Source organism: Scophthalmus maximus, chromosome 4, assembly GCF_022379125.1.
Source record: "Scophthalmus maximus strain ysfricsl-2021 chromosome 4, ASM2237912v1, whole genome shotgun sequence".
NCBI classification, from domain to species: Eukaryota; Metazoa; Chordata; class Actinopteri; order Pleuronectiformes; family Scophthalmidae; genus Scophthalmus; species Scophthalmus maximus.
The window spans coordinates 21,222,346-21,249,472 of record NC_061518.1 but is presented as its reverse complement, the minus strand read 5'-3'; the positions used below and the strand labels follow the sequence as shown (position 1 = coordinate 21,249,472).

Genomic DNA, 27,127 nt, shown 5'->3' with positions numbered 1-27,127 from the left:
GGGGAGCCGAGCGAGTGGGACAAAGCACGTGTGGACTGCGGCCATGTTTTCCTGCGAAAAAATGAAGGAGAGAAATGGAAAAAGGGGGGGGGGGGTGAAATGATATGCATAATTTACGCTTTACTCCTTTTTAAGACACAGCTCCTTTTTTAAAAAGACTCCAATATAACACCGCTCAAGGCGATTGAAATACACGTATTGCATTTTTTAATACCATACTTACAATTTCTCAAACAGCCTAAACCGGTTTATACTTCTTTTATAGATTTTTAAATGACTTGCAATATAATTAATTGGCCGCATCAACTAACACAACATTTTCCCACTCTGTTTACCAGTGAGACTGGTTATGGGATGTGAGCACATCTGACTAACGTGGTCTGAAAGGAGTCTTTTATCGTCTCAGCTTTTATTGGGCTGCGCCTGTGATGGGGAGGTGAGATGAAATCCTCTTGTCAGACAATCGGCGAACAGAAAGAGGAGCTGGAGCTTGAAGGTTTCCTGCAGGCAAGGTTCCCTTTTGTCTCGTTGTTCGGCCCCATCCCTCCGTTAAGGTGGTGATGGTTGTGGCGTCAGGATCTTTTTTGTCTCATGCTGGCCCCTTTAAGACACACACACATACAAGATTCTGTAAGGGGGGGAAGCACACACACACACACACACACACACACACACATGCATGCACAGTAGAGGGGTCCGGCTCATTGAGTCGCTGTAGATGAGGACGCAAGGAGCAGATGGAGGTGTGTTTTTTTGGCGTAAGGGGAGTTTTTTCTAAACAACTTACTCATTCTGTCTCTCTCTCTCATTGTTGCGTGAAGGTATGAGAAGGTTAGGAAAATAATCCCCGTCTTACCCGCCAGACAATGAGCCTCTGATCTGATTTCAGCCCTGGACCCCGACCCAGGGGAACACACACACACACACACACACACACACACAGCCACACCCTGCCCACAGAGAAAGGCCAGGGAGAGGAACGGGGGGGGGGGGGGGGGGGGGGGGGGGGGGGGGGGGGGGTATACAGGGCAGATACATCTCTGTCTGGAACAGGGCATTCATGACCGGGCCGCTTCTTGAAGAGGGAAGAGATGCACATGTGGCAACTTTAACATGTAAACGGGCATAGAGAACTCATTTCAGTCTGAAATGATTTCAGTCAAGCTTAGCTACTGTTGCCGTCTTGCCCAAGGCGGGAAACTGCTAGACCTTGTGACACTTCAGTCGCAATATTTGTCAGTATTTTACCGTACACAGTGCAGCAACATGTTTTTTTCTTTTCAGTTTAGTCAATTTTTACAGAACCTCACTCAATTACTCAGTAATTTTCAAAACATTGAAATAATTCTCCTTTCTTGGCTTTTTCAAGAGGATTGATTTATTATATTATTATACAGTAATAATAGTAAAATTTGTCATCAATTTATATCTACAGCTGGACATATAACTATACTATCTTGTATCTTGTGTGACTCCACAGAAAGAGTAGTTTAGAAAGAAAGCCTTACAGTATTCAGTGATGGAAATGAACTGTGTACATTCTCTCAAGTACTGTACGGACAGTAATGTTGAGATACTTGTACTTCACTTGAGTAGACTAAATGTCATGTTTAAACACTACTAAATTTCAGAGAGAAATATTGTACTTCAACTTCACTACTTTTATTTGACAGATTAAGTTACTTTTACATTGAATAATGTATAATATTACAAGCTTTTTAAATTCAACACACAAGGTTTTTAACCCTTTTGTGTTTCAAGTGTCTTATTAAAAATCTGTGTTTAGTCGGGCTCACATTTCAGATGTCAATGAGGTGTTCAGATTGTTTCATTTCAATTAATGTTGAAATGATGAAATATCTCATCAAAAGATTAAATGAAAGAGTCCAGAAACTGAAAACATTGAATCTTTTCTTCTATCAATCATCTCGTGACCTACAACAGTAGCAGGCCAAAATGATTAATTTTGGTTCAAAATTAATCATCTAACCATATCATGTATTATAATGATATATCAGTCAGACAAAACCAGTACGTTTACTTAAAAAGTTACTTTTACATTTTGCTGCTTATACTTTCTTATTTAAGTATTTTTACATTGCTGTACTTTTACTTAAGTCATCAATCTGAATACGTCCTCCACCACTGGCAGAATTGCATTGTAAAGTGTAAATTTAGCTCCGTCCTCAGTTCTTCATCTTCACGTGTGTTCAAAAGTGAGACAGTGGGAATAAACAACTCCACCTCAGTGAGCGATTCTCTATGAAGTCATGAATGGAATTCAGGGAATAATACAAACCACCTGTGCTGTGATGTAGATCCAACAGAGAGAAACAGAGAGCATCAAAGGCACTTAACGGAGGAAAAACATTTAGCCAAAGAGCCACAGAGGTGCACACACGCACACACACACACACACACACACACACACACACACACACACACACACAGTCCCAGAGCTGCAGCCGGGCCTGTTGCTCCATACATCACCATGATGAAGCACTCAGATCAGACCAGAGCCAATCCGTCCTTCATCAATGTGACAGCGGAGGTAGTGGTGGAGAGAAGGGCCCCCTGTCCCCCCGCTGCCCGGGACGGGGAACGCAACGCGGCGCAACACTCTCTTACATGTCACCCTGCCACTCCATCAATCCTGCGCTGGATAGAAAGCTCAGCTCAGCTCATCAGAGCGACAAAGGCCACACAAACACCTCCGTGGTGTTCCTCAGTGCTGTGCTGTGATTAAAAGGTCCTTGTCCTCTTTGTGTGGCACTGTGGGAAGACCGCGTCGTCGGGCACCGAGGCTCAACAGGCCGGGGATTGACCTGCAGTACAGAGAGAATAAAGACTTGACTGAATGTTTTAGAGCGGTTGGTGCTAAATTTAAAACAAAAATTAAGTCTATATTTGTCATCTTATGCAGCCTGGGTGGGTTTTTTGCAGGTGGTTTACACACGATACACACGAATCAAACAATTAATCAGGTGTTTTTTTACATGATTTAATCAGAAGGAATCAACTTTATTTTAAATTAAATAAGGAATAATACCTTTATTTACAGCATATCAAAGAATGTAAAAGTCTTCATTAGTGCAGAGGACTGCATAATCATTTACACATCTGTAACCACAGTCAAAGTGTTGGACATAATAAACGCATTATTTCCCCCAGAAATTGAGTGGGGAAGAAGTTTGAAGTGGCATAATGCTGCTTTTGATTTTTATCAAGCAAAGTACAACTATTTCCGTTCTTAAGTAAACGTATACTTAGATACATCACAACACTGGAAACCATAACTTTAGTAGCATAAAACCATTAAACCACAGACCACAGATGAATACGAATATGTTCATCTGAGTCCAGTATGTGTGAGAGCCTCTATCCTTACGTGCTCACGTCTGCTACAGTAACCCCACACACCTCTGTTCCCCGTCTAGCTTGGTGGGTATTTACATTGCCAGGGTTAGGGGTCGCATTCCCACAAGAGTCACCTGAGCTAAAGTTCTGCAATCATTCTACTCGAAGAAACTTTAAATTAAAAGTGGCCATCTGCAATCGTGAGCTCAGTCTTGTAAGTTCCACGAACGCAGCTAAAGTGCTGCAGATAAGAATAGATTTCCACTCTCAAATTGTTTTGGTCGCTGGTGATTGCTAAAAAAAAAAGAAAAAAAAAGCTGGCAGATGGCTTGGAGAATTAAAAAAGAGTTGGTGCTTCTCATCTGTTTTGTGCCAGATGCTCGAGATAAGGGGGGACTGCAGTTAGCGCTCCTTGTCACATATGAAAGAGTGTGCATAGTTAAACAAAAGCGACCCCCTGAGTGTAGCGCCCATCGCATGCCACTCTGTGTGTGTGTGTGTGTGTGTGTGTGTGTGTGCGTGTGTCATACGTGTCAATCAACTTTGAGCCCCGTGCCATGCTCCGGTGGCCATCAATATTACATTGTGCTCCGGTTTCCAGCCCTGAGACTCATCTACTTTGATTCCTGCTTTGCCGTCTTTGACTGTGTTGGGAATATACAGTGCTGGGAGGTTAGAAGGAGTGAGGCTCATATATCGCCTCCTCAATCTGGGGTCCCCATGGCGACCCCAGATTGAGTGGCAGCTCAGTGAGATGGTTATGTGTGTGTGTGTGTGTGTGTGTGTGTGTGTGTGTGTGGGTGGGGGGGGGGGTGTTTTTTGGGGGCAGATCCCTGTGCAGCCAAGTCGACCCTGCAACAGTGAGAATGGTTTATTACGTTTCAAATGTATTGGGATTAGTGGGGATGAAGAGGGTGAGGAGAAGCTTTTAATAAAGAGAATAGCAAACTTCGGTAAAGTGTTTTGAAGTCGATAAAGAGTTGTGTGATTTCCTTTACTTTTTTCAAACAATAACGGTCGGGATGTTTATTAAGGATGTGGCAGCAACACCACAGGTTGTCTCAAAGTAGTGCACGGGGAAAGGGGGAGAAAAAGAAGACGGCTAACTAACAATAATTCCATTTCATGGAAATAATCACGCTTGGAATCAGACTCCAGCCAATCCGGCTGCTCACATGCAACTCACTGTTCGAATGTTTTGTTATGGTTTCGCTCAAGTGAGGAAAGTAAGCAGAGAAATCTGCAGAAGTACAACATAAGCTGGGATCTGAGAGCCTGCGGTCACCAATATGTAGCGCTGAACCGAGCCACCAGGACATGTTTTAGCTTTTTAAGAGGGCGCCATACTTTCGCTGTTGTCAGCTGGGATTGATTTCAGGACATTGTCCTGTGGACATTGAAACCTATTGCTTGGATACGTCTTAATTATTCAGTGTATTGTTTATTCCCCGTGGCACTAATTCACTGTGTCAAAGTGAACGTGATGGGGTTTTTTTTTTTTGGGGGGGGGGGCTTCTTATAGTCTTCTTACAGTATCTCTGAGCCACTTACAACTATCTATAATAATATCCTGAAGTCTTTTGTGTTGCCATGCGCTAATGATAAAAGTGTTTTCAGACTATCTTTATTGATCAGGGCCATCCTCCTCTGTGACCAAATTCATTGCCGAACATGACAGAGTCCCACATGCGTTAAGAGATGATGAGGAGAAATGCAATGTGATGCAATGATCAAAGACGGCTATGTAATATCATTTCCATAATCGTTAGGCTCCTCCGTCGTCTGCCATGGATTTGAGAGTGTTTGATGCTTGGGCAGGTCTCTTAATTAGCCATCCTCAACATCGGCTGCCTGCCGCCCCTTCTGTCTCACAAATTACTGAGTTTGTCGTCGTCGTACGGCCAGAGGATGGGGGGGGGGACTTCTAGTATTGTCTACTTACAAGTGGCACATCAGCCAACATTTGACTTGAAATCCAGAAGTCTGTGTGTGTGTGTGTGTGTGTCTGTGTGTGTGGGGAGGTAAGTGGGCGGGAGTCATCAGGTCTGCTCAACAAGTTTTCCTGTGAATACATTAGAGTTATACTTTTCCTTTCTCATCCGACTGTCTCTCTCTGTGTGTTTATTTGTGTGATTTATCTTCTCTTCTGTGTTGCGCTAATCCCCAGTCAGGGGAGGCTGCGGCCCTGCGATCTGGAGGCCTGAATGCCCCCACTTCAGCCCCTCCGATGGGGCTCTCACCCCCGTAATTAGAGAGGTCATCCTTTGCCGTGTGTGTGTGTGTGTGTGTGTGTGTGTGTGTGTGTGTGTGTGTGTGTGTGTGTGTGTGTGTGTGTGTGTGTGTGTGTGTGTGTGAGTGTGAGAAACCAATCTGTGTTGCGTGCACGTCTCTGGCTCTGTATCTGGCAGGAGGGTTAGCTCTCGGCGAGACCTTTCATTTCCCTGCACTGCTCATTCCATTAAGAGGACGGGGGAATAAGTAAATACACAGCGCTTGTCTAACTGGGATTTAGGTATTACCCCCCCACAAAAAAACAACATCCCACAAGGATTACGGTAGATGAGGAGAGAAAAGTGATGTCGGAGTTGTGTCTGCTTCTGGACCGATGTGTGTCTCAATGCCCCGGACTCGGGGGTTAACATGCATCCCAGTTCCTCCTGTTCCCTCCCTGCAGCGCCAACACTTTGTCTTCACTCAGATCACCCAACTCTCCCCATCCGTATTCCCCACACGTCGCCCTCTGCTGCGCTCACGGACCTCACTTCTCCTCTCACCCCGGCCTCATTACTCAAATTAGGGGCTCCAGTAATCACCACGCTGAGCTCCACTCAGCCCCTTAACACACCTCACTCACACTCCGCTCTCCTCATCCCTTTGAGCCCATGCCCTCGGTTCAGCAGCCAATCCAGCGCAGGGCGCATGAATATTGCAGAGGCGGTGTGATGTCGGAGTGCCCTCTGGTTTCGCTCCATCACTACGTGTGATTGGAGGAGGGGGAGGGTTAGTGACACATGGTGCACGTTGTGACTGACGAACATCTGAGGTTGATGTCAGGCCAAGGGACGGATGTGCTGTCGATTAAAAAGTGATACCCACTCTTTCCAAAGTCTTTTTTGCTGATGATCATTTATTGAACATCACCCTCAAAATGCTGGTAATGAAAAATCATCACTTTTATGTCAGAAACAACTGACTTTGGTCTGGTTCTATCAGCATCTACATATTTCCAGCAGAAAAAAATGTATCATGTGAAACAATTGAGATTACAGCTATTTTTGATGGGATGATTGCTTAGCTGAATGGTAACACCGGAAGCTTTTTATTCAACAAAATCCATCCAAAAGCTCATTGAAAGCTTTCTAATTGCATATTGTATGTTGTTTGTCCAGTCTGTACGAAAGCTGTACAAATCACCCATTTACAGGATGTTAACATAAGGTACCTTAGTCGCGAGCAATGGCTTCACATTCCCCCAAAAACGTCACGTTCAAAAAAGGCACGAGACCCTTCTACCAGTCCTACCTCTTACCTCTTCTGGTCTTGATGTCGTTCTCTTCCTCTGTCCTCCCTGCAGGTTCTGGAGCGTCTTTTCCAGAAGGGCTTCAGCGTGGCGGCATCATGCGGAGGCGGTGTGGACTCGTCCCAGTTCAGTGAGTACGTGTTGTGTCGCGAGGACCGGCGAAGTCTGTCCATCAACACGCCCATCAGGATAAAACAGGAACCCCTGGACTAGAGCATTCTGGGAGAGGGACTGCCAACACACGACCCCCCCCCCCCCGCCCCCTTACTCCTTCGATCTCCTCACACCACTGCACTCCGCCTACCCCTGCCCCCCTCCCTGCCCCACCAGGACCACAACCACCCCAAGCATACCTAAGTATTAGCAGAGGCTTTCTGACCTCGCTAGCCCTGCAGAACTCTAAGGGGAATGTAGTACCAAACAAAGGGAAAAAAAAAAGCATCAGCAACATTAGTTTTTGATTATAATGCCCAAAGAATCTGGGACTGTGATGAAAACAGCAACAACCACAAATGGACTCAACGGCAGAACACTCAAACCATTTTAGAACCATGACTCATTGATTTCACCCTCATCTCCTTATTAAAAAAAAAGGTGTCCTGATTCTTTTAGGGGCACAAAAACTGCTCCCCTCTTTGAACCCCAATCCACCAAAACGTCGCGTGCACACACACACACACACACACACACACACCCCCTCTCTTCCCGACTTTCAGTAGTTTCATCCAGTTCCGAGTGTGTGTGTGTGTGTGTGAGGTCCATGTCTCGTCTGGCCTGCTGTGGGACAAGAGAGCTTTGGCGCAACGGGACACTTTTTATGGATGACAGAAAGAAGACATAATCTGATTTTGCGAATCCCTCCACAAGCCCAAGTTTCCGAGACCCCTCCGACCCCATCCCACCTCCCCCCCACAGTCCTGGCTGCAGAGGTCAGGGCCTCGCCACAAAAACAGCATCGTTTTGCCAAACTGATTGTTTATTACAATTTCTCACTGTTGTTTCTAAAGTATGTTCTTCTTGCTCTTTTTGCTGTTCTTATCATGACATGGTGTAAACAATAATTATTAATAGGATTATTTTTCATGTCTCTTTTTTCCTTTCTCCAATATGAAGGATGTATGAACATTGTATTCATTAGGCTTGCGAGAGCCTGTGAGGGAGCATTTCTTGGCAGTAGCTGCAGAAACTCCGATGTCTCCGGGCTGTGTGGCTAAAGCGATCTGGCTGGCAATGCATTCAGAGCCGGAAAAGGTCCCATTGTTCAAATAGGGATGGAAGAGAACCTGGATGTTTCCTCATTGTTTATAGTGAAATGTGCAGCACACATAAAAAAGTGCTCCGGAATTTGTGCTCATTAGCCCTAAAACATATCTTGGGTACCTGATCGTTTTTCTTTCTTTCTTTTTTCTCACACGAGCACAAACATTTGTCCGTATTTAGCAGAAACTTAAGAAAGTGCGTGAATATTTAAAATTCAGCTGGAGGTTGCACAAGTGCATTGCAGTTGGGATAGAATGTTAAAGACTTGAGGACCGACGTGGAAGGTTGACGTTTACCAGTATGTCTCGTGATCAGCAGGAGATGTACTCTAAATGCGTACTGTTGCTTTGCACTTATACATTGACTACAGTGCTGTCCTGCCCCGTTCCCTTGTTTGATCCCACTGACCAGTGCCAACAGCAGACTAGGACGCTCAAACATTCACCGCGAGCAAAACTGCCAAGTGAAACAAGTACTGTGGCCACCAGAGTAGTCGTGGTGCCTATCGTGTTGATTGTACAAACAGAAAGACGTCATCTCTTTTCGCATTTTATAGCTCAAGGTGACACAATGCATTATTCAGACGTGCACGAAGGGTGACCACCGCGTGTTCCTTCGAGGCCTCCAGTCTTGACAGTTTTGTTGAGAACGGCTCACACAACCTCCAGACCAAGTTTGAGAGACAGAGTCTGTTTGTTTCAGTATTGTCACTTCTAAGCCAAGATTATTTCAGCCGTTCTTCACATGTATGCACGGCAGAACTGTACTGCCCGCATCTGCGTGTTACTCACAAAGAGCCAAGTGGGCGGCATTTACTCTATCCTCCTCTCATTCTTTTGCTCTGTATTCTCAGCATCTCTGGATCAAAGACAGAAACAAGAAGGGCCAAGTTTTCATGCTTTATATTTGTGCGTAACTTACAGATGCTGTTTCTTCCATTCCAAAAGACAGAGGGGAAAAAGGAAAAAAAACAAAACAGAAGCGCATTCTGATCTTGGTGGGCACTGGCAGTTGTTTGAGTTAAACTGGGGGTTGTGTTTATACAACTAGTTGTTCATTAGAAAAATGGGCAGTGGTTCTTCTGACCATGTTGTCCTAATAGCTGTCCTCTCCGGATGGCCGCTGATTAAACAGGGCCAACGAGTGGATAAAGATGAGCTCAGTGTAAGTGTAGCTCCCGGCCCTGTGCAGGCCTCCCTCGGGGGTCTCTCTCACAATCAAGCCCATCTTTGTTCTGACCTGCCAGTGGCCTGCGCCTTTGCATACAGTCGCCTCAAAGGGAATGGTCAACCAGGCCTTTCATGTGCCGAGGCATGTTCACAGCGCCCCTCGCCCCCCCGTCCGCCCGCCCGAAGCCTCCCAGGCTCAGCGGTGCCAGTAGAAACGCGGGTTGCGCCCCCCGCTGCCGTGTCATCTCCCGTGCCCTGGTTTCCAAAACGCCCTCCTATGCTGTGGCTCGCTCGACCACACCGGAGCAAACCAAACAAACTGATGAGTCAAGTCTGGGCACACTCAGAACATAGTGTGCAGCCAGCCCGACTTGACTCTGCTGAGCCGCGAGATCTTTCATCCAGTTGATACGAGGTGTGGAAACTCATCTGGGTTCGCTCTTGATGAAACGAAAAAAAATTCAAAAATCCACGCCGTGCTCAAACCTCACATCTGCACGAGTGACTTTTTTTTCAGGGAGGAGTGAATGAAGGCATATTACTGATGTGGTATTTTGAAATCACGGGATGGGCTTCAAGCTTGGTGAGAGCTAAGGGGTTATGGATTTGTGACGATTCCAACATGCACATAAAGTGAGGAAGAAGATGGCAGGTATTGAGTTTCTGCGTTTTGCACTAACCAAACCAGGACGGCAGGCTAACTCGACGGGACTGGAAACTTCCCAGACATGTTCACACATGCCTCCCTTTTCAGACGGTACTGGTCCGTGTGCAGCCAGTCCACGCGGTATTCACTCCACCTCTGAGGCAGGTCAGTTGTACAGTTATTGTATATTGAATTATCAAGACTCGGGGGTTTCACGGGACCCTTGTGTTTTTCAAGAGACCTCCTAGTCCTCTCCACGAAAAAAGAATGAGAAGAATTCAGAGCATTACATTGTGTACATATGAATTAAAACATTTCAAAGGGTATAATAAGGTGCAAATGTATATTATTTAAAAGTGTTTGAAACAATTAGACTGTGGTATTAAAGGGCATGTGTTCATTTACAGTCTCCATTTGACTTTTCTTGCATATTTGCGATAATAAAAGGATGTACTGTATATCTGATGTGTCTCGTTGCACCCATGTTGTTCCCGTTTAACCCGAAGAAGGGGAGGACAAGGCTCAGTTTACAAAGCTCAGGCGCTCACTGTGCTAATGGTGATCAGCGTTTATTCGCAGATGATGCCAGGTTGAAAAAAGGTTTGTGGTTGACATATTCGGGAGGTTGAGCTCAATGTCCTGTAATTGTACTAATGAAGCTTCATAAGTCCTCCCGGCCTACCGTACTCAAGCAAAAAGGAATCCAGATCAGCTGTTTGAAGCTCCAGAAGAACTGAGGAGAAGGCCAAAAAAACACTATGCTCCCAAACCCCAATATTTTGCACTGAGTTAAACGGTTTGGTCTTTTCAAAAAATGCTTCTGCTTAATTAGCAGCAGAAACCTAGGGGGACTTATCGTAGTTGAGCAGCAGCGCTTGACTCAGTTTGTACTTTGCATGTGCAATGTTAGAAATGGAAATGAAGCAGGCCGAATCAGTGGCTGGATCTTTGCTAAAACTCTCTGCAAAAACATAGCAGATTAGTATAGGATGAACAGGGGGAAAGATGTTGCATTTTAGACTAGAACATTTTCTTAAATTCCCGATAAGTTTCCCACCGACGGACATTTTGATGTGCATGCTGTAAAACAAGAGAAGAAATGCACAAAGTCAGATACCGCTCAGTTTAGTAAACAGCTCATTTATTCCCTTACAAAATAGGTACAAATACATAAGTAATGATTTTTTCACACAAACAGGAAATCTTCCAGGTATGTACAAGAGTTTACCAAAAATAACGTGGTTCTAATAAACACAGTTTTGTAAACAATATTTACAAATCCTCTTCATAATGAAATGTTATTTCCTTCATTTAATAACATAAGTAATATTGTCCTAATATTTTGGCTAAAAAGCTGTAGTAGTAGTAGAAGTAGAAATGTCCTCCTGTGAAACCACAAGAAACCATACAAACCGTTATTAAAATCATTTCAGATCACGACAATAGTCACTGTTGTGCTTGTTTTTAAAACGTGGTATTTTGGAGATAGATTTTATGAAAATGAGTTCAGGATAAAAGCCAATCTCAAATAAAAGAAGCAAAAAAATAAAACCATATATCAATATATTAATCGTTAAAAATAAGTGTCTTTTGACAGAAACTGGCAATACTGTTTTTACTTATCAGTCATTCGTTTGCTATAATACAGTGACACCTTTCAGTTGTCCGGTAAAATAGATATTAAAAAAAGTGCTGTCAAAATGTACAATGCACAACAATTGTTTCCAATGTCAACCGTATTTAAATAAATTTTAATTTGACAAAAAAAAAAAAGAAGCTGCATAGAGGCCAAGGTATTTGGCTAAATAGAAAAAACAATGGACATATTACGTAGCACAATAAGGATTGTTAAAAAGAAAAAGACCAAGGTCACAATGCAAGACGACAGGTAACAACACGCAGGCGTTTAGTTCTCTTCCTCTCGTCAATCAGTGACACAAAGAGAGGAGCAAATGGGAAAAACATATAAATCCGTTTCAGAGTGGAATCATACCACTGCATCTTTCCACGGTTACAAATGACTTTACAGCTGTGATGTTTCACCTTGCATCAAAATACATATATTTTATTGACATTCGGTCAATACCAAAGTAGGAGGGAGTCCAACAGTCCTCCAGGGGAGAATGACTGGAATCCAATTTTTTTTTTTCATGGTTAATGTGCGTACAGAACAGTGAGAGGCAAAGATATAGGAATGTTTCCTTTTTTTCACTATCACGCCTATAATATCAACCTCCCTCAACCAAAACAAACCTTCTCAATCGGTTGCGTCAAAGGAGTTGACATGACGGGACACGTCTTACAAACATCTAGTCACCGAGACAATGTTCACATTGTGAGTAGACAAACGAAAAAACTAAATGCAGACTCACTCGGTCATAGTGCAGAGTGTAGCTTTTGTTCAATGACCTTTGCGTAAGGGTCAGCGGCTCCCCGTCCCATAGCAGATACACTACGGCTGAACTGAATGAACTTTCTCAATTTGACTCATTCAAAGCACATGGTTTTACAAAGCATCAGATTTTTTTACAACATTGACACATGGGTTATCCCTTTTTCTCGCAAAGCTTACATGTGTTAAAATTATACATGCCGTAAAATAATTCCAAAAAGAACTATTGACATGCAAGGAACTTGATCGCAATGCTGTTATTTGGAATCTCGGACTCTGGAAAGGCTCATTTGTCACTGAACTACAGTGATTGAACTCACGCATGTTCAACAAATAACTCGTGGAAAATATCGTAGGCTGTATCGAGGTGTGAACATAGCGTAATTCAAAAAAAAAAAAGAAAGATCCTTCCTTTGAGGCGGACCATTGAGGCTACTGCCAGTGACGTCAAATAAATAGCTACCCAACATACGAGGAACAAATTCTGGGTCTGGTCCTGCGACGCCAAAACATTGTTCCTGGAACATATCCAACTTCAACGCAAAGGATTTTGATTTGGCCTTTATAAACTGAACGATCTACGCACCGCGAGGCGGCACAGAAAAGGACACGGAACAACAGTTTTGTTTTTATAGGTTCTTTTCCTCTCTCTCTCTTTCTTCCTCTCTCTCTTTCTTTCCTATTAAAAGCTACATCAAACATCACTACAGTACATATGGAGACAGAGCTGAAACATTAGACCTGATCTGAAGGCACGTGGCGGGGAGGGAGGAGGAGGTTGAGGTGGGCGCTGAGCGGAGCAGAGGCTACTTGAGCAGGGCACGGTACAGGAGGAGGGAGTGGGCGGTCTCTCTCTCCTGCTCCATGTAGAAGATTAAGTCCCTGAGGTTGACGCGAGTGATGCGTTGCCGCGCGTACTGGCGCGACGAGGTGGACGGGGCGGTGGAGCTGGCCGGGGAACCCGCCGTGCTGCCTGAAACCTGGAGACAGGGAAGGGGTCAGAGGGTGAAACAAGGGGAGGGGGGGGGGGTCCACAGATCCCGAGAAAAAGAAGAAACACGCCGAACATTTTCACATTCTAGAATTCTGCTATCGTTCAACACAGCTAGTTTGTTTTCAGCAGCAACAAAAGTGGATAAAATGCAGATGATCTACGTAGAGTTAACTGTGGATGAGCGGAAAAAAGGGGCATCACTGAAACCAACAAAAGGAAACAAAAGTAAAAGGGAGGGATGGATTTTCAGCTCCGTAATATGTTCACGTTGCCCAAATATCACTATAATGACAAGATTTATAGTCATGCCTCTGGGGATGGCAACGTCCATCTGCCAGCAGGTTCATCGCTGATCCTGAATGAAATATCTCCACAACTATTTGATGAGTTGCCACTCAATTTTGAACAGGCATCCATAGTTCTCAGATAATGAATCCTAATAATTGTGGTGATCCCCTGACTTTTCCTCTGGTGATACCACGAGGTTGACATGTCTAGTTGTGATTAAAAATGTCTGGACACCCACCTGGATGGATTGCCATTACAATTTGGCACAGACGTTCATGTTCCCACAGGATGAATTTCAAGTCTGGTGATTCTCTAACTTTAATTTAATCACCAAATTCGACCTGTGCATCATTTTGTTTTTTTTCTCCCCCAAAAATCCTGCACAACCAGTCACATTCTCATCCTCTTTGTGTTCCGTACAGATTGTCCCATGTCAGGACAGGTAAATCCTGTTCGGCATCAGCATTTCTGCACGGTGGGGTTTGTATTACAGAATCTCACAGAGCCTGTAGCGTGGCTGTAAACTCTTGTTTTTGTCCAACTCTAAAATTCTTCCACCAAAGGATATGATGACATTGATTTTCCATACTCTTCCAGAGCTGTGAAGAAATTCCTGGATCTAACCGGGGACAGACAGGAATTTTCCAGCTAGAGGTTAAGCCGGGGGGCAAGGCATGGTTGCCCGCCACTCCCACTGTGTGTGTGTGTGTGTGTGTGTGTGTGTGTGTGTGTGGGTGTGTGTGTTCGCTCGGCGCTCCTAGTGTGTGTATCTGTTCACTATTCAGGAATGGGTTGAATGTTGAGGTGAAATGTACCTTGTGTTAAACCCACACCGATTCCTTTTGCTAGAGTGCAAAGAATAAGTGGTATAGTTAATGAATGAATGAACGTAGTTTTGTCCATATGATTTTACGCGAACAGAAAAAATAAAAGTAATGGCAGTCTTCATCAGAGACATTAGGGTTTCGTTAAGTTTGCACTTTCTCTTTCCAAGACTTTGTCTTCACTTTGACTTTGGCAAATAAAGGGCTCTCTGTCCCAGTGTCGCCGTTGCAAGGATAGTTTCCATGGTGAAACACAACAGCGTTCAGAGTAAGCAAGCCAATGTTTCCCATTCACTAAATGAAGTAATCATTGGATGGCCAACACAATACTGACAAAACTGTGTCCTCCAAGCAAGCGAACACCTCCAATTAGGAAAAAAATAATCCCTCTGGCAGAGCACGAATAAGATCAAAAAGACGCACTAATAACGTCCAGATCTTCAGGTGCAGCTGAATGTTTTCGTAGACTCTTCTTTTTTTCCCGCAAACTGGCTGAACACAAGTCTGAGGAAAAAACCTTGGCGACGCGCTCCGCCAGCAAGGGAAACCATCATTTTCATTTCAGCGTGTTTTATGGCTCTTTATATCGCCCGAAATATGAAGAGATTTTCCCTCTAAGTAAACAACGCCGCTGACATAGATCTGAGCTGACGGCCCGCTCTGAAACGGAGCCCTTGTTGTTTGTATTTGATCCAGGAAAAATGAGAACAATATAAAAAATGGGAGTGTATACAGAGGCTGATACAAATCAAGAGACGCATTTACATTGGTAAATGAGAAACACTGGGAAGCGAACCCAGCAAGTGCCCACTTGAACCCAGGCAGAGAGAAATAAGACAGACATTCCAGCCAGGAACACCCTCTCACAATTACATTGATTGCACCACTCTGTAAACACACAGCGCAGACAGGCCTTAATTGCAAACATATGATGGGTATGAATTTACAAGAACCAAACCCTACAGTCCCTACAGCACCCGCCCCCTCGTGTGCTTGTCTTTGTGCACACTGTACGACGATGCCTCGTCTCACATTTCCCCTCATGTACACTCTCTGACCCCGGGACACTGGATGACGAGTGAGGACTGCCAGGGCCGCTGTTCCCACAGACTCACCTCAACTACATCTCCCCTCTCTGGTCAGTGACACCGACGCGCTGGGAGGAAGGAAGGTTGAAGCAGGGAGCACAGCCAGCTCCCCGTCGCCCCCCGGGCCACACCAGACCCTCACTTTTGGGGGACGACCCGGGCCTAATCAGGTCAATCGTGGCTGACCACATGTGAAAGATGGGCCTGCCTACTGCCATGCCAATTACTGCCACTCACGAGTGGGCCCCCGCGACAGGGCCACAGATTTGAACAATCAAAGCCATCCATCCACCTGAACGGATGGGCAGTGGTCGCCACAGGCCGTCGGTGCTGGGTAGGTGCCGTGGCCACAGGGGAGATGGTGGGGAGGAGGGAGACAGCGAGTCAAGTCAGACGTTGCCGCCCAGGTGGTGTGCCGACGCTCCCAGAATGCCTCGTTCCTTTCAGGGACAGGGGCAGCCTAAAGTGATCCAAATACGAGCAGAAAGGTCAACGCTCATCCTGCAATTCACTCAACGCTGCCTCCCCTCTTCCCTCTGTCTTTATATGCCCTCTACATAAAGAGTGCCAACCACTGAAACACCGGTTTGTTGTTGTTGTTGGTATCTATGGAGACCGAACCCTCACACCAGCACACGCAGGAAATCATGTTGTGGAGGAGAGGGGGGGGAGTGTCAGTTGAATGGGAGAGCGAAACACCAACGACCACGCTTTCCCTGTCGCCAGCAATTGCACAGTAATTGTGTCTAAAATTCAATGAAAGAACAAAATGGCAGGCGTTGTAAGGTTACGGCGGATGAAAATGAAAAGTGGAGAGAGAAAGAGCAGGAGAGCGGAGGCACAAAGAGAGAGAGAGAGACTGAAAGTCTCAAAATCAGCTTGGCCAAGAAAGATCCATGAGGCAAAAAACAGCATCTGTCATTTTATCTGTGATGGCCGCTTGGAGGCATTATGTCATATGACATATCCATCGTACAGAACGCACAGGGATACTTCGATACATCTCTTCAGACATTTGACTTGTTTGGAGCGGAGGACAGAGAGAAAAACAGAGAGAGGAGAGGAGAGGAGAGGAGAGGAGAGGAGAGGGGGAGAGGAGAGGGGGAGAGGAGAGGAGAGGAGAGGAGAGGAGAGGAGAGGGGGAGAGGAGAGGAGAGGGGGAGAGGAGAGGAGAGGAGAGGAGAGGAGAGGAGAGGAGAGGAGAGGGGGAGAGGAGAGGAGAGGAGAGGAGAGGAGAGGAGAGGAGAGGAGAGGAGAGGAGAGAGGAGAGGAGAGGAGGGGAGAGGAGAGGAGAGGAGAGGAGAGGGGGAGAGGAGAGGAGAGGCTCATCTGTAGCGAGGCCTCTTTGCTGGTTCTGGTCTTCAGCCACATTCTGTCGAAAAACATGACAAAGTGCCAATGGGCCCGACATTGTTTTACACAATTTCACTCTCGGTGTTTTACAACAAACACATGTGCGTGCACACATGAGCAGGAAGAGAGAGTCTGAGTATGTTTTGTGTAGCAGCCCATTAGTGTAATAGAGTGTGTGGACAACAATATAATGGAATAAAAAGACCGAGTGAAGGAAAACCAGGAACCTGCGACTAATTCCGCCCCTGTTCAGATTCTGATGTGGTAATGTGGCAAATATATTACTTACATTACAATAATCCCCTGTGTGCAGAGACTTTACATTACATTTGTAAATGCTCCAGTGTCACAGGTATTGCAGTCATAATATAAACAACTTTAATCAGGGTACTTACGGCATGTATATGGAACTTGACGATATCTAGAGAGGTCCTCCATAAATATTACATTTAAGGATAAGGATTGAAGTTATCTTCATTGTTCTTACTGTCTATGAAGGACAAAAAACACCAAGTCCACTCACTCTAACTGGAGATATAAATCTATAGAACTGATGGCAAATACCTTCATTTATTTGAAAAAGTAATTTTTACTAAATCAGGTGTAACACTACACACAAAGAGCTCATTTTAGCAGGGCACTATAAGTACTTACAAGAGCAGGATGATATTTATTAATATAATGATGTGATGTATAATAATGTAATAATAATAAAGGATGATATGTGGGTCTGATTCCAAATAACCTACAGTACTTTAAGGTCACACAATTGCTATTTTGCCAAATTTACTTTTGATTAATAATGTATGTATTCACCCTCTCTCTTTTTCTCACGAGAGCTTTTTGACTCCCTGTCTCCGATTGTGCAGCGGCAGCAGTGATGCTTGTGTCTTGAGGAATTTACATTCGGTCCTTTATTCTTTGAGAAAGGGGGGAGAAGGGGTGCGGGGCAGGGGGAGCGGTGGTGGGGCTCTTGCTGATCTGTGGCTTTGAACCCTGAGTGGCACCTGTGCCTTGATGCCGGAGCCAATATTGAATTTGGCCCAGGTCACACCTCAGGGCGGTGGGTTAATGGCCCACTTTGCCAGGCACACAGAGCTGCTCGGCCCCTGCGCGGGGCCAAGGTGCTGTCTCAGCACTCCACTCCTCGCTGCCGAAGTTGCAGACAGGGGCTGCATAGTGGGAGAAACCACACCCACACACACACACACACACACACACACACACACACACGGGCACACGTGTACTGCATGTACAACAGAGTGGCCGACATGCAGTTGAAGCTGCAACACGGGGCAATAGCATTGCTCAGCATTCAGATTCGAAGGATAGAGGCTCGCCCCGTGTTGCTTAAGAAACAGATAAGCTGTTCGTGATGCAACACTACGCTATTGTTGTTGTTGGTACTTTGATGGTGGAAAAAGAAGAAGAAGAAAAAAATCCGTTTATAGTCTCATGTCTGCGCTTCAGGCGAGGATGACATATATAGCACAACAGAGACAGACTGTTGACAAGCTAAACAAAGAAGGGACGCACAAGCCGAACCAGGTGGCGTTTTATGAAGTTAAAGCCAAGGTGGAAATTAAGAGCAGCCACTTGTCAAAGTCAGAGACTCTGTGTGCGATGGCGGCCGGCTTGGCAGGTAGCAGGCAGCGGTTGTGTCGCAGAACCTTGAAGGAGGCATGCTGGTAGTCAGGTGCTGCTGACGGGGCCTCCTCTCATCCAGAGTAGCTGACTATAACAAACAGGAATACACGCTGGATGACTGAAGGACTGACTGATGTGCCGACTGATGGACTAACTAAAAAACGTCTTTTTTTCGGCTGACTGGCTGAGGGCCTGGCTGACTCACCGACCGGCTGACTAATTTACTGACTGAAGGACCGACCGACTGTCTGGTTGACTGCCTAGGTGCCAGGGAGCAAAGCTTTCCCACATGTTCTCCTCCACGCCACATTTCAGACGGGGAACGCGGCCTCGTCCCTGCACAGTGTTTACAGTGTGGTGCCCAGCCGTGGGAGTGCAGACCCACAGCATCTCCGCACTCGGCCCTAAACGCCTCTCCTACGGCCGCCATTAATCAGCAACAGAGACTTTCTCTCTCTCTCTCTCTCTCTCTCTCTCTCTCTGACTCTCTCTCTCTCTCTCTCTCTCTCTCTCTCTCCCTCGCCTCTCGCCTCTCCCGCTCCTCTACGCCCACAGACATGCTGGATGAGGCCATTTTGAAAGAGTTAACAGATGTCGGCTGATTCGCCCCGGGCTTTCTGACATTGCCCGGGTGATGTATTTGATGTGGAGTTTATTCAGCTCTAATAAACGTATAAAGAATTAGAATAATAATTCACAGATGTACATACCCAGATTATATGCCGGAGCCTCTCTTTGAAGCGGACAAGGCAGCAAAGATTACCAGAACCAGGGGAAAGGATGAAAAGGGTTTTGGTTCAGTCCACCGATAATCAGGGAGGTCAGGATGGACTAATACCACCGGCTTTAGGTTCATGCACCGACACAGACGGGCTTTGTTCCTATCACAGGTTCCTTTTCTGTGGTAAACTTTTAAATAAGAAGCTGCCACAGTGACTGCGCTTTTTTTTTAAAAATACGGAGCACAGTGGAACACATTGGCCATATCTGTTTATCCCCCCCCCCCCCCGTCTTATATGTGCATATTTCAATCTGTCATTGTGTGAGAGAAAACCCGAAAGGATAAAAGGGGGGAAATAGAAAGAGACGGGAGTGAGGTCGGGCATTCAGATCACGGCAAAAGAGGAAGAAAAAAAATTAGGGAATTACTTTCAAAACAAACAACTTCCATTTGCTTCAACAACTGAAGAACAACAAATCTCAAAAATGGCCAGTTGCAGAGCATCTTAATACCCACATAAACCATAAAAACAGCTCCACGGCTCCATGGCAATGCATAGCAACCGTGCAGAATTTCAGTCAAGGAGAAAGAAGGCAAAAAAACACCTTATTACTTCTAACTCCTGCAAGCCATTTTGGTCTCCAAAGGTTTTAGAGTGCCGCAGGCCATGTGTCTGCAGTGTTTCGGGAAATGACTTGCCTTCGCACGAACACTGCTATGTTCTGCAGCACTGCTGCCCCCAGCATCCCCGCTCAATTTCTGTTTAACCCCTTCCTGCCTTCCCTCACACTGACTCACTGCAACAGAGAGCTCTCACACCCAGCACAATACTGTCACATTGTTCAGCCTCCCACAAACCACGGCAAATCAGACCAGCTTTTCCACGAGCTAACACATTAACTCCACGTCTAATTTGGCTACTTAAGCATGTGATGGCCCTTAACAAACACGGTGCAGGGGAAGGCGTAAGGTTACACGGGGCAGAGGAGTACGGAGCGAAAATGCCCCGCTCGCCGCTGCACTCCGTCTCCCACAATGTGCGACACAGTTTGCACACTTGAGTGTGTATCAACGGTGGATTAAATCTGCAAACTCGTTGACACAACACATAATTAAAACATCTTGCTCGAGGTCAGGAATTTTCTAATTAGTAGTGTACTGACAAAGCTGCAATTCCATCGCCCTGAGTTTCAAAGTCCACAGGTTACTGGGAAGATGAAAGCCGACCCCGGAGCACTATTCCGCAGGGCTGCTTATACAATTCCTCAGAAGACAGTCACAGGGTCACCAAGCTAAACAGTGCGCTGCACCCGGAACCTCGCTCCCAAACAAAGAACTTCAAACTTCCCGGCCTGGGAACACAATCTTGCCACGCATACCGCCCCCACCTCCACCACCCCCCCCCCCCCTCCCTTATGTCTTTTCAACCTGAGAGAAACAAAAGATCGTGTGAAGGCAAGCAGAGGAGGAAACCATAACATTGTTTTTAATCTCTTTAATTAAAATGCTCTGAGCCGGGCTAGCGGAGCGACTTGTTAAACACTGCAAAGGCTTTGTGTCGTTGTAACTTACTCCAAGTTGGCAACGCCATTAAGGACTGTGGGTAGTAAAATGTTGGTTATTATCGGCTATTGAATGAATAGAAAGTCAAATTGTCTACAACCCGGATCGAACAGCAGCCAATAGCTAATACCACAGCAAATCCAGACGGCGATTCTGTTGTTGTGATTTAAGAATCGACTCGTGATCCAACAGCAGCGACTTCAGTCTGTCTCTCTCTGCTTCGGCGTTTTCCACAGAGAGGGAGCGAACAGCCGGCCTGATAACCTGGACAATTAACGTGGGCCAAGTGTCTTTGCCTACATAAAGTATCAGAAGTAGAACTTTTCCAGCATTAAATATTAAAGGGGTTTCATATATAAAATGAACCCAATTAGAGTTAAAATAGGAGAAGTGTAATGAGTCTCAAGTCAGAATGCTTGTCTTCAGAACTACTCACTAATGAGCCCTTGTTGGTTTTGCACACTTTACTTTCAATGGTGTGGCACTGTCATTTCTGCTGGTTTTGAATTTTTAATTCAAGTTGAATGAGAGGGTGGTGACTGAGTTAATAATCAAGGCACCGGGGTGTTTTGCAGTCGATGGATAGCTGGGAGAAGTTGCCAAATGAGGCTCGTGGTCCACACTTTGATGTCTTTGTGAAACGCTCCAAATAGGAACAACCAGTTAACAAAAGCCCATCAGTTCAGACTGGTATTGAACATAAATGACCACACTAAGGGGAGCGCATCCAACAAATGGCCTAATTAGGGAAAAGAGTAGGCTAGCAGAATAGCATGGCAATGGATAACACAGAAAACCCGGGCACTGACTTGAGGATGAGATAAGAGAGCAAAAGGCAGCGCGACGGAATGCCGCCGCCGCGCCGCAGACGTGCGCTGTATGCTGAAACTGTCAGTCTCCGCATAAATCCTCATATGAGCAGTCGCACATTTCACTCACAAGAAAAAGGAATGCACCAAGGGGCCACAGTGGATATGCAGATGGCGGAGATAAGGGAGAGCACATTTACGGCAGCCGTTCACAGCGCAAATTGGTCCTTGATCTCAAATTGACATAAATGGGGCCATTTTTGACATCATTTAGCCATCACAGGCTCAGTTCCAGCGCCGCCGTCACTGGTCCCCGTGCACCTGATGCGACGCCTGCTAAGTACGAGAGGCAGGAAAGCGGCTGTCTGAAGAGCAGGTCTGATTAAGAGCCGGGCTCTACTGGGGAAAGTGTAAAATTTAGATGGCCCAGAAAGACGAATCCTAACTATAATGGAGGATTGTTTTTTTTTCTGTCTTTCTTTCTTTTGAAAGAGAGCTTCTGTGAACACTTGTGACCCCCAGTGTCACAGTTCTTCATCCGACGAGCTGCAAGGGTGAGAGGCTGACAGATACAGCTATTCAGAAAATGAATTATTCCTTTATCATTCTGGGCATTTATGATATTAATTCAACTTTTATAAAAACACACTGCTCCTATACAACTACTAGTATTTCTGCTGGAAAACAAGAGTGACGTCTGGTTATTACAAAACATGGTGCATTTGGCACAACGAGGTCAAAAAAGCGCATAATCCGCTGTTGATTAGGAGTCCGGGGGTGGGTTGGGGGTAAAAATGGCAGGCAGTATTGTAAAACTTGGACTCGGTTATGGAGTTCTTCATTACAGGTTTTGCTGGCACTTTCCTGGAGGCCTCATTCCTCCCATCAGATTTCTCCTCTACAGGCCCAGAAGGCTTCCTTCCTACCTGCACAGCATTTTGGCAACCTGCTTTATTATATCACATACAACAGCATTATTTTCCAGGCAGCTGTGTGTGCACGCGCGCGCGTGTGTGCATAACGCTTATCTACATATTGACTTGGTTTATATCCACACCCTTGTCTGCCATAATAATTACACATCTTGTAAAAGAACTCAATTCTTCCTGAACCTGAGGCGGGCAGCTGCAGGAGTTGCCCACCGGCGCCCAGCAAACACACCTCCGGCGCCGCCTGGTATCCAAACAGCTCCAGCGTACACCCACAGCCATTACCTTCCGTGATGTAATGGTGGCTTTCTATTAGACTCCAACTGTACCGAGAGCGCCAACACGTTTAATGTGTTTCGCAGGAACAAAGCAGTTGGGATCGGTCGGACAGGTCATAAAGACGGCGGGGGCCTGCTTTACAGTTGTCAACGAGTCAGACCACACACGCACATTGCTGCACAGATCTCGACACGAACACAAAAAAAGCAGCAGTGTGTGGTGGCACAGACCAGTCGAGGAGGTGTGTTTACATTACGTGGCTCTCTGGACCCCGTATATATACATAACGATCACTCCAAAACGCCACATATGTCTTTTCTTCAGCCAAACCACATCTATTGCTCAGAACTGCCACGACATGATGCGTGTGACAGAGGCCACATTTAGCTATTCACAACTCTCCCAAAGTTCTATCAGTGCAGGGCGTTCATTAGTCCAACAAATACATAATTGATGCAACCTAAAATATACATGTGATCATGAATCAAAATGGGAATGAGAGACACGGACACATTTGAGGTTTTTCTGGTGATGCCAATTCTGTCCGTTTTCAAGGAAGTGAATAGAGGTCAAGCGTTGGGCGGCTGCTCAGTCAAACGCGGCCAGATGCAACACTGTTGTTCTGGTGCTTAGAGGCCAAACCAGGGCCAGACCTCATACTACGCCTCCCAACAAGAGCAGGAATCTGAGGTTATCACCACGATTTCTCTCTCAGACACAACTGACATATCAGTGTCTTAGCACAGTCGGTGAAAGTCACATTACATCTAACGTTTAGTTTAAATGGAACTAACAATATAATAAATATGAAAGAAAGAGTGGGCCCATTCCGGCACTTCCTGGAGGACAATAATAGACTGCATGCTAATTGACAGCACATATATATATATATATACATAAAGATATAGATATAAAACAGAAGTCGAGCCGTCGCCTTTATCCCATGCCCATGGGAGAAACCGGGACTGATAACATTCATGTGCACGGTGATGTCTGAATTCTGCTGAGATTATTTGTCAAAAACGCCTGAATTTCACAGTTAATTGGCCTCCCTAATTAGCATAGGATGTCTAATTCCCATTGCAGCCAGTGTGCTAAATGGTAAAGCTTTAGCAAGCGGATGCCATTCCTTTTGGTTGGAGCGGAGAGACTCCCACCGTGCAAGCCGAGCTACACTGTACATTACACACTCAATGATCGATTGCGAATCTTAATTAGTGAAATGACAAACAAGCAAGGACACTTAATGAACTGTGTACCTTGTCAAACAGCTGGCTGATTATATTTATTGAGATATATGTTAAATTTAATGATTCGGGCAATTAAACCGTCGACCCCTCCGTAATCTCTGAAGGACATAAACGGAGGCGAGCACCGTGGCCACAAAACCTAATGGAAAGCAGCTGACAAATATCCGTCCCCCTCCCCAGAGAGCTGAAACAGGCGTCAGCCTCGTGTTATAAAGAAATAAAGATGTCATCCAAATTTCCCTCCCTCGTGTGCTCCAGTCGCTGTCCTTTGTGCTCCTGGTTAACACTGCCCCGATGCTGAAATCAGACGCTTTGCTGGGACCTCATCCCAATTAATGATCCGAGATATTCTGCAAAAACAATACATAACCATAACAAAAGAAATCTAAAAGTAGGCACAGTCTTTATTATCAGTGCCTCTTCTTTTTTCTTTTTTTTTCACGGCCATCCGTTTCTAACTTTTTTTCCTAAATTGGTCAAATGGAAAGCAGAGAAAAGCGAGGGGGGGGGGGGGAATTAAGCTGAGCTGAAAAGTGCGACTTGGATTTAATATTTTATAATTGCCAAGGGACATTCTAAGATCAATGAATTTTTGCCCGGGACGCACATCAGAAAGAGATGTACTTCAGTCTTTTTAGGGAACATTGGTCTATTTAATTCTTGTGTCTGATGCATGTGAAATATGCCTTCCATGGCCTCCTTATTCTTCCCCAGGCACAGCTGCAGGCAGACATTACCACTTTTAATGGGCCGCCATGAGAAGAGGCAAGTCAGCCAATAACCCATCCTCACTAATGGATCGCCTTGTTTGTTCTCTTTCACTATTTTCTGAAGTCTAATTTTAGATGTGCTGTTTTTCTGTTAAAAGACAAAATAGAGGACACTGTATCACAACACCATTTCAGCACAAAACAATTAAATGAGTGCTCTTTAGACGGAATCACAGATAAGAAATGTGTTATTGTATATTTTAGCAACTGATTTACATTTACTCATCTCTGCTGAGTAAAGTAGATGAGGGTCGGTCCTGGTTATGGGGGGTAGCTCAAGTGTAACTGGCAGTCAAGGCAGGACCAGCCAGCAGTGGGAGATGGAATGAACTGGGGCATGTGGGAAAAAGCTTGCAGAGGGCAATACTGAGTGTAGTTACCAGCTGATACTGTAAATCCATTAGTAAACGGATGTGTTTTTTGATAATTTAACCTTGACCATGGCTCATCAAGGAAAATATGTAATGTGTTATCTGTTGCTAGCTATGTGAGTGGTCATACATTTTTAAATATGTTTCGATCATTCAATAGAAATGTCAAATATTCACAAAAAGGTCTATTGAAATACTTCCAACAACATTTCCCACATACATTATTCAAAACATCAAGGTGTGTAGTCAAGAGACTACATGTGTGCGCAATTTACATAAAAGAATAAAAAATTCTGAAGATCAGCTATGATGCAGTAAATGTACACATGATGCTCAATTATTTAGTATTGCTGCAAACATGATACACACCTCGACAGTGAAAAGACCTGAATCAGATTTTGGGGAAAGTCAAACTACTCTGCCATCTAGTATTTTGCCTAGTCTTTACATATTACCACCTCTCCTCCACCCTCTTAGGCATTATTCTGCCCCCCTGCCTGCACCTAATGAAAAATCCGTTCTCTCCTCTCTTTCCCCAGGCTCAGACCTTGACAGCTGACAATAGAGCCGACATAAAAATCTTCCAAGTCAGAAGGAAAACAAACGTAAACACACAGCGAGAGCAAAATGAACTGCTCCCTGAAAGTAATCAGGGTTAAATGTAACAGTATTGCAGGAGGTCCTATAAATAACCACAGAGACACAGGAGTTTCTTAAGTGAGCCATAACAGAAAAGAACTCTCCGGGCTCTCAGCGGCACCACCGTGTAAGTTTCAGAGGCTCCGTGTTGACAACTTCATTAGCAGCGCCCGCGCTCTAAACTCTCAAGTCGTTCGACAACATTATCACATGTTGAGAAGAAAAAAGAATTAGGAGGCCCGGCGTTTTTTTCTATCTCCTCCAGGACAGAGGGAACACGAGCAGGCACCGAATGGCAAAGCACTGATCGAGGCGTTTTCCCCCGCCTATCCCTGAGTGGTGAAGGCGTAGGACGAGGAGAGTGGGTTTGCGCAGTGTGGCGGAGCACAGCATGGGGGCCCGGGATGTTAGGCTGTCCCCATGTCCCTGGCCAGCAGGCCAGCTAGAGAGACAGCCATCATCGACCCGCCTCCGTGGCAGCGAGGCAGAGGGTGGGGGGGGAAAGGCAGCAAATTTCATTCTTCAGAAATTTAATTATATCAAGATTAACAAGGGAGGTAATTAATTTCGTTAAGATGGGTATCTCTTAAGTGCCTGGGGCTCAACTTTGTTGTCAAAACTGTATATTTAACCATTATTTCAGGGCAAAGTTTTAGAGGCAGGGATGAGGAGGATCACTGCTTTGAAATGAATATGGATATATAGGGGCTTCTTATCTAAATAAGGACACTACAGTGTTAATAATAGCGTGCACATTTATGTACACATATAAATAAGGTTTATTTAGGAATTATTCAAAAATGGTCTAATCATCTGAATTTAAAACAATTTGTCAAATATAGATTCAGGAAGCAGGATCTTGTCTTGTGACTCAACCAGTCTTAGTTGGAGCCCAAGGTTGAAACCATAGACCACTGAATAAACCACAATGCCATCCTGAACTTAGAAACTAGTGTGAAAACGAACAAAAGCATTTTCAGGGGGGAGTTATGACAGCATGGTGCTCTCGAAGATGTGAGGGAAACAGATTTTAAACAAATTCTATGTGAAGTCAGGATACTTCGATTCTAAAACAGTCAAAAGTGGTCTGACACCTGTCCTGGGAGTTAAGTCTATAAGATAACAAGCTCAAATCCCATTAAGCAATCTACGTGAAAAGCTTTACAAACGCTGTCACAAACATGAAAATCTTTTAGCTTTATGTCAGTGTGCGTTGTTTTGACTATTTAAGCAGACTTGACACACACACACACACACA

General features: G+C 45.1%; 2 protein-coding genes across 8 annotated transcripts in view; one reads left to right on the top strand and one right to left on the bottom strand.

The window, feature by feature from the left end:
- LOC118302435 (BTB/POZ domain-containing protein kctd15) overlaps window positions 1-10,354 on the top strand; it is a 40,226-nt gene extending 29,872 nt beyond the window's left edge. For all 5 annotated transcript variants that reach the window (XM_035628561.2, XM_035628563.2, XM_035628560.2 and 2 more), the window contains one exon: window positions 6,932-10,354. In XM_035628561.2, the coding sequence (XP_035484454.1) occupies window positions 6,932-7,090 (159 nt within the window). In that variant the 3' untranslated portion in view covers window positions 7,091-10,354. The remainder of the gene's footprint in view (window positions 1-6,931) is intronic.
- A 718-nt stretch (window positions 10,355-11,072) lies between these two features.
- Window positions 11,073-27,127, bottom strand: part of LOC118302678 (transcription initiation factor TFIID subunit 4-like) — an 82,851-nt gene continuing 66,796 nt past the window's right edge. For all 3 annotated transcript variants that reach the window (XM_035629012.2, XM_035629015.2, XM_035629016.2), the window contains one exon: window positions 11,073-13,324. In XM_035629012.2, the coding sequence (XP_035484905.2) occupies window positions 13,151-13,324 (174 nt within the window). In that variant the 3' untranslated portion in view covers window positions 11,073-13,150. The remainder of the gene's footprint in view (window positions 13,325-27,127) is intronic.